This window comes from Pteropus alecto, unplaced genomic scaffold (genome assembly GCF_000325575.1).
Source record: "Pteropus alecto unplaced genomic scaffold, ASM32557v1 scaffold3, whole genome shotgun sequence".
In the NCBI taxonomy this organism is placed as follows: domain Eukaryota; kingdom Metazoa; phylum Chordata; class Mammalia; order Chiroptera; family Pteropodidae; genus Pteropus; species Pteropus alecto.
In genome coordinates this window covers 48,810,346-48,817,961 of record NW_006442484.1, presented here as the reverse complement: position 1 = coordinate 48,817,961, position 7,616 = coordinate 48,810,346, and the positions used below count along the sequence as shown (strand labels likewise).

At 35.6% G+C, this 7,616-nt stretch overlaps 1 protein-coding gene across 3 annotated transcripts in view; it reads left to right on the top strand.

Moving 5' to 3' along the window:
* CWC22 (CWC22 spliceosome associated protein homolog) overlaps window positions 1-1,314 on the top strand; it is a 49,037-nt gene extending 47,723 nt beyond the window's left edge. For all 3 annotated transcript variants that reach the window (XM_015596739.2, XM_006921248.3, XM_025039436.1), the window contains exon 20: window positions 459-1,314. In XM_015596739.2, the coding sequence (XP_015452225.1) occupies window positions 459-1,045 (587 nt within the window). In that variant the 3' untranslated portion in view covers window positions 1,046-1,314. The remainder of the gene's footprint in view (window positions 1-458) is intronic.
* Window positions 1,315-7,616: the final 6,302 nt, after the last annotated feature.

Below are 7,616 nucleotides of genomic sequence, written 5' to 3'. Positions count from 1 at the left end.
GCAGACCCAGTCATCCCAACTCCCCTCTCACCTTTAGGAAGTGATGTTGCTGGTATGTGTGATTGTTATATTTTGATTATGTACCAGATCTGACACAATATTTTGTATGACATAATGCACATGGACTAGAATTTCTGTTTTTGAGTAAAATTTGTCAGTGGAAATGCACCATTTTAGTCACTTCGTAAAAAATTTTACATTCGCTATAGAAATTTAAAGTTCCTGTTCACCGTTTTAAGTCTTAAGGCTCAAAACAGTACTTTGGTAACTAATGTTGATATATTTTATAATCTTAAAAATGACATATTGTGAAATCTTCTGTCATCAGACTTTTCATTCAGTCAATTTAGGTTTTCATCCAGTTTATCTGAATTAGTAAATGTACAATGTATCTGTAAATGTGATTGTTAAATTAAGAAATTAAGTTAAAGTTAATAAATTATATTTCATTTTTGCAGCTAAAGATATAAGGAAAAAGGGACAAGGGAACACCAGAAGTAAAGAAGTAGATAAATTGATCAGGAAACAGCAAACAAATGATAGGAAACAAGAAGAAAGAAGACCAGAGCAAAGACACCAAGAAACAAGGACTGAAAGAGAAAGAAGGTTAGAAAAACACAGAGATAAAAATTCAAGAGATCCAAATTGGAGAGATCCCATGACAAAATACACTTCAGGCAGAGGTGTTCCTTCTGAACGAAATAGTTACAGTAGAGTCACAAATGACAGAGACCAAGAAATGCATCTAGATTTGGAAAATAAGTATAGCGATCCCAAAAAGAAGAGAGGAGAGAGAAGAAATTCTTTTTCTGAAAATGAGCACAGACAACGAAATAAGGACAGTGAAAATTTTAGAAGAAAAGATAGGTCAAAGTCAAGAGAAAAGAATAGAAAACATTCAGGCTCTAGAAGTGATGAAGATAGGTATCAGAATGGTGCTGAGAGACGATGGGAAAAATCTAGCAGATACTCTGAACAATCCAGAGAATCAAAGAGAATTCAAGACCGGCGAAGAGAAAAGTCTCCAACAAAGCAAAAAAAATAATTCTGCAAAATCACAGAAACTGAACATGCCTTATATTCATTCAAAACAAATTATTTTTTACGTTGATTAACGAACTTTATAGAAATTTCTTGTATAAAGTACTGGTTTGTATTTGTACATTTAAAAAATGTTTTCACTTTAACATGTTTTATATAATTGATACATCTCAAGGCCCTCCACATAAAATTATTTGATGAGAAAAGTTTCACCAGAGAGGGATGTAATTCTTGCTTATATTTTGTTAATAAAATGATCAAATGCTCATTGAATCAGTGATATTTTTTTTCATTGACAAAATTTTTTTTCTGGTAATGTTTCCAATTGTTCATAAAATTATTATAATGAATTATTACTTGTAACTGAAGACCAAAATGAACAATTTCAGTTTAACATTTTTGCTTTGTTAATGAGATGCTGTGAACTTTTTTTAGGAGTCATCTTTTTTAAAGTAGAGGAATTATTTCAAGTTTCATATTATGTCTTAAACAAAAGAGGTATGTAAAATTTTTTTTCACAAGTGTTTTGATGAAGTTTGGTGCATATTAGTCTTTAAACAGATACACAGCTATATTATCTATAATTAAAACTTCTCTCATTGATAACATTTCTCTGGACTGCTAGATCAACGTTTAATTGAAATTTTTTTTGTGATTAGTGCTCTTTCTCAGCCTTGAAGTTATATCATTGTTGGTGAATTAATGTGTATTTAATTTTTAATTTGGCTTAATAGGTATTGGGAAACATACAATCATGAGAAATGTGAACAGCCTACCTGTGAAATTCAATTTTTTATAAGAATTTTAAGTTTCCATCATTGTAACTCTCACCAATTATTGTGACCATATTATTTATTACTTTTGAAATAAAATATTGCCTCTGAAATTTTAGATTTGCCGGCAGACATTTAACCCTACTTAGTAAATAGGCAACTTGTGCTTGTTCACGATCCATTTTAGCCAATATCTAGATTCAAGAATAATCAGACCACCATCTTAATGTTTGGCTTTTAGGCATACTCTAATTCAAAATGCTTTCTATTTTTGTTGCTTAAAAACTTGAGTATAAGTAACAATAAAGTCCATGTAAATAAAGAAATGTCCTCTCCTATCCCCCTGCTACCTAAAATAAGTATTAATTGAATGTGGCATCTTAGAAAAATTCTTTTTAGCATGTTCTCCTGCTGTGGTGATTAGAAGGTAATGAGTTATTAGAAGGGGCTGTCAGGGACATAGTGGATTTCACAGAACTATGAAACTCAGCAAATTGTATTTAAGGAAATAAATGAAATAAATTAATTTATTTTTATAACTGAACACTGATCATAAGGGGTGGTAAAAAGGAAAAAAACAGTGGACTAGAAATTTTAGTTTATTTTCTTCACTTTAACCTTAATTCAGGAGTCCCCAGCTCTGGGGTCCATGGCCTGTTAGGAAGTGGGCCACACAGCAGGAGGTGTGAGCAGCGGGCAGGTGAGCCTGCAAAGCTTCATCTGTACTTACAGCCACTCCCCAGCACTAGCATCACCATCTCAGCTCCACCTCAGATCATCAGGCGTTAGATTCTCGTAGGAGTACTGGTCCCAGGTGCCAAAAAAGTTGAGGACCGCTGCCTTAATTCTTAACTTTTTTCTAAATGTAAAAATGGGAAACCTTTTTATTGAGTACATAAGACCTTAAAGAGCTATTAAAGTAGGCTTTTTAAAATGTAAATAATATTTAGCTTCTACTATGCGCCCAGGCCTATTCTAGGAACTGGAGATAAAACAATGAACAAAACAGTCTCAATTCTTATGGGGCTTGCATTATAGTTGGGAGGGAGAGTGGTGAAAGACAGTAAACAAAATAAGTGCATAATACATCCAGTGGTGATAAATGCCATGAAGAAAAGTAAAGCAGTAGAAGGAGAGAATGTGTGATATTGGCAGTAGGGGATAATTTTACATTGGAAGATCAGAGAAGAACTCTGATAAGGTGATGTTTACCCAGGTAATTGACAGAAGTGAGGGCTTGAGCCGTATGTATTGCTGTGGAGGGAACCAAGGCAGAAGGAACTGCTGAGGTGTAGACTTATGGTAAATATTGCCTGGAAATTGTTGTTAATGTTTTCTGTTCTACTTATTTGGACTTTTTTGCTCCTCACTATTTTATTGACTCGACAAAAGCAGTCAATACCTAACTACCTTCAAGCAGAAGTATTTGAATGTAAGTGACTCATATCAGGACACAGTGAATAGGAACTAGAGTGCGGAACATTCTGCCTTCATCAAAAGTTGTGTTCACGTGCACTGTCTGCCAGTGAGGCACATTTTTCACTTTCATTTTTTTGATATACAGACAAGAAATATTGCCTATGTTTGCTATTTCTAAGTTGTTGTTTTTTTTTATTTTTTTATTTTTTAGGATTAGCATTTCTTAGGGATTGACTGAGTTCTAGATATTTTACATACATTGCTCACTGTTTTTCAATTTCTCAGCTTCATGCCTCCAAGGTTTCTCCATCCCTCCTACATCTCAACTCTAGTTACTTAACTTCCAAGGTCATCCCCTTTATGTTCACTGCAAAATTTATAACCACCCCCTGAAAGCTCTCCCGTAAGCGTCACACTTTGACAACTGCCCATCCAGTTCACCTACCTTAGTACTGCTTTCTAGGAACCCTTCTCTTCATCAAAACTTTAGTTCTGTTGACTGTTTTAATTAGTTACCCACCCTCCTTTCCCCCCATTTCTTTACTTCCCTTGTTCTATGGCCCATCATTCTGATAGATGAATGAATGAACATTTAATTTTTACAAAACAGCCCTTTGAAATGTGTCATTGTCTTCCCATATTACAGAAGAGACTGAAGTCCAGAGAGGTTTATTTGGCTCAGACCACAAAGCTGAGAAGCATCAGGATCGAGTTTACATTCAAATCAACTTCATTCCAAAGCACAGCTGGAGGATAGAAAGAAGCTTGAGAGAAGTATTTGAGTACCAGCCCCTTGTGAACTTGTGTGAAATTTTTCACCTCTCTGACATTTACATTCATTTTTAAAGTATTAATTGTGCCTACTTTACACTGTTGTAGTGATGATTAAATGAAATAATGCAAAGACCTGGAGTAGTATGTAGCACAAAGTGGGCAATAAATATTAGTTTTTTTCCCAGTATGCAGCAGAGACTTAGAAGAAAATTCAGTCTCATTAACTGACTCATGATTACTTTGTTTCATCCCATCTGTAATAGCATTTTTAAAGTATTAATTGTGCCTACTTTACACTGTTGTAGTGATGATTAAATGAAATAATGCAAAGACCTGGAGTAGTATGTAGCACAAAGTGGGCAATAAATATTAGTTTTTTTCCCAGTATGCAGCAGAGACTTAGAAGAAAATTCAGTCTCATTAACTGACTCATGATTACTTTGTTTCATCCCATCTGTAATAGCATTAAAAAAAAAAAGTATTAAAATAGCTAATAAACAGAAAACAAATGTTTCTGGAATCAAAGTGTGACACTGTAATTCTCCACTTCTATTATATACTGTCCCAGATGTATATATTCTTTTAGCTCAAGGAAACCAAATCTTGTATCTCTTATTTCACATTTCCCAAATGTTTTGTCAGAAATAGGGGCGGGGCCGGGGGGGAGGAATTTGGGTTATCTCTGATAATTAAGTAAATTTTTGATTCTTTAAAACTTTGTTTATGCCATTTTCATTTTGACTTGACTGATGTATTATTTTTCCTAATTCATGTCTGTCTCATAATTTAATGCTTTTATGCATCAAGGTTTCTTTAGAATCCTGATGCTTCCCCCCTCCCCCCAATATTTACCTTTTTCAATGTAGTGAAATATTCTTTCTGGTCTTCTAAATTTCTTCATTCTGTTCCATATTTATTTCACTAAATGTTTCTTCGATTAAGCAAACTTTAATGCCCACTGACACTTTAGGAGAGAGCCCAGATGCCCAGTGTGACCTTTAGGCAACCTCTATTCACTTAAGGTTCACACCTTCATGCACATACTTTCAAACCCTATCTAAACCGCTTCCTAATGGTTTTCCTGGCTCTCCACGTTCTGATCTTTTGTGTCCCCTCAGCCTTGGATATATTCTACAACTTCCATTTATACCCACCCACATGTTTCTTTTTAAATGCTCTTAAAGACCTTTGAGTACATTGCATATCTCTAATTAGAACATAAGTGAGGACTAGTCTTTACCACTACCCTCTCTATCACCCAAAGGCCATGCTTTATGGAGAGGTGAAACTCGAGTTCACCTCAGGCCAGGTTTGCATAGGTAAAAGAAGAAAGAAGAAACTTAGCTACTCATAGTTGCACAGGGGTGTGCAGAAAAGAGCACAAGTCTTTGTGGCTAAAGTGGAGGTGCTTACTTTTAGAAAAAGACTCAGGTTCCTATAGAATAATTTATTGCCATTTAATTTGAGTACTCTGGCTAACTGCACACTTAAGTCTGACTGAGTTTTTATCTCTTCTATCCCAGTCGCTAGCTGTTGACTTTGGGAGCGATCCTTTAACCTCTGTCTCAGTTCTCTCATCTATAAGATGGTACATAATAGTAACTCCCTCAAATAGTGAATGATCTCTGTGGCTTGCTTAGAACTGGGCCTGGAACTAAGTGCTCAGCGTGCTATTATTACTGTTACTGTTTTGATTGTTATTGTCATTAAAGTAAACGTAGTACCACTAGACCAGAAATTGCAAACTCAGATACCTACAGGGCCCAGGTAGATAACACAAGTGAGACAAGTAGAATTGGGTAGTGAATTGGAGTCATTTAAAGGCACCAGTAGTTTCTCATCTCCATCCAATTGTGCCTATAGAAAAGGCCAAAGGTTGACAAATCTGCCCGGTTTTCAAGAGAATTAAAGAATCAGAATTTTTATGTATTTTCTGACTTTTAAATGTTGATAGCGTTTTGTGTTTGTTTTTTTTAAAGCACTCCAAAATTATACACTCCAAACAAAGTCTCTACAGGTAAATAAGCTTTTGAGTAACTAGTTCATGGCTCCACTCTAGAACCTCAAAAGCTATTACTTAATGTTGAAGTGATGCTATTATACAAAGATCATTGCTTTGTACATTACAAAGTTTCCGCTCTTTATAATAGTAGGAGAATAAGACCCTTCATTTTTCTTGAGAAGCTTTACTTTGTAACCTCATCAATTTCCTCTAGCTAAATTGCTGTAAAACTTGTCGTTTCAGTTCTACACTTAATGTATCCAAAATATAATTCATTTTTCCTCAAATCTGCATCTTTTCTAACTTAACTACAATTGAGTCTACCATTCTCCCATCAGTTTTGAGTTTCCAAAGCTGTTCCCCTACCCACAAATCACCAAATTCTATCAATGTCGCTTTTGGGAATCTCTGGCATACGTCTCTATCTTCCCACCCCAACTGTTCCCACCATTGTTCTGACCCCTATACTTAGTGCCCGGACTTTGACAATTATTCATTGATCATCTGTCTACCAAGTACTGTTCAGAGGACAGCAAAGAGCAAATGGGCCTTGTTTTCAATTGAGCTTAAATTCTTTAAGGGGAAAACAATAAAGTTTAAAAAATAAAAACCTATAGCACTTTGAAAAATCTTAGCTATTCAGAGAAGCCAAAAGAATAGTGCAGTAAATACCTGTGTACCATCCACCTAGGTTCAGATTAATGTGAAGCATTATTTTCATCCTGTCACTGCTTTACACATGAAAATCTAATGATTCTTGCCTATAGGAAAAATATAAATTCCCAGCCCATTACTCTAGTTTCTTTAAAGTTCAATATGTTTGTTCTAGGAGCTGTCATCCTTTGAGCACTACTATGTAGCAGGCATGTTAGCGTACCTAATCTTTACAGCAACAACTGTTAAGGTAAGAGATTTAATTTTACAGCTCTCATGCAGGTGTCTACCCAGCTAAGCCAGGACTCCATTGTCCACATTGTACCTCATAACAGGTGAAGCATTTTTTTCTAAAAAGTTGCTTACCACACAAACTCTGCTGTAGCTAGGCTGGAAAAGTCCCTATAAACTGCTCTTTCTCATCTTTGGCTTTCTGCCTCCCCCTTGCCCTCCACGTGAAATGTCTTTTGGTTGCCTATGAAAATCTTTCAAGATTCAATACACTTCCACCTTGCAACTAACATGAAGGTTGCTCTGATGTTGACACCAACAATGGCTTTTCCTTCTGTAGCACTTGATGCCATTCAAGGAGCATATGGTAAAGACCTTGTACTCGCACTTACATATTGTACTGTGAACTCATTTTTATTTTTTATCTTAGACCCCTGAGTACATTATACATTTATCAGGGGCAGGAATTGTGTCTTAAATATTGCCTTTCTGTTTACACCTTGCAGTATTGACATTTTTGGGTCAGTTGACTCTTCATTGCAGAGGCTTGTCATATATATCGTAGAATAGCAGCATCCCTGGCCTTATCTGTTAGATGCCAGTATCACCGATCTCGCAGTCCTGAACATCAAAAATGTCTCTGGACATTGCCAAATATGCCCTTGGAGGCAATATCGTCCCCAGATGAATACCTCTACAATTGATCTAGCACTTAGGAAATA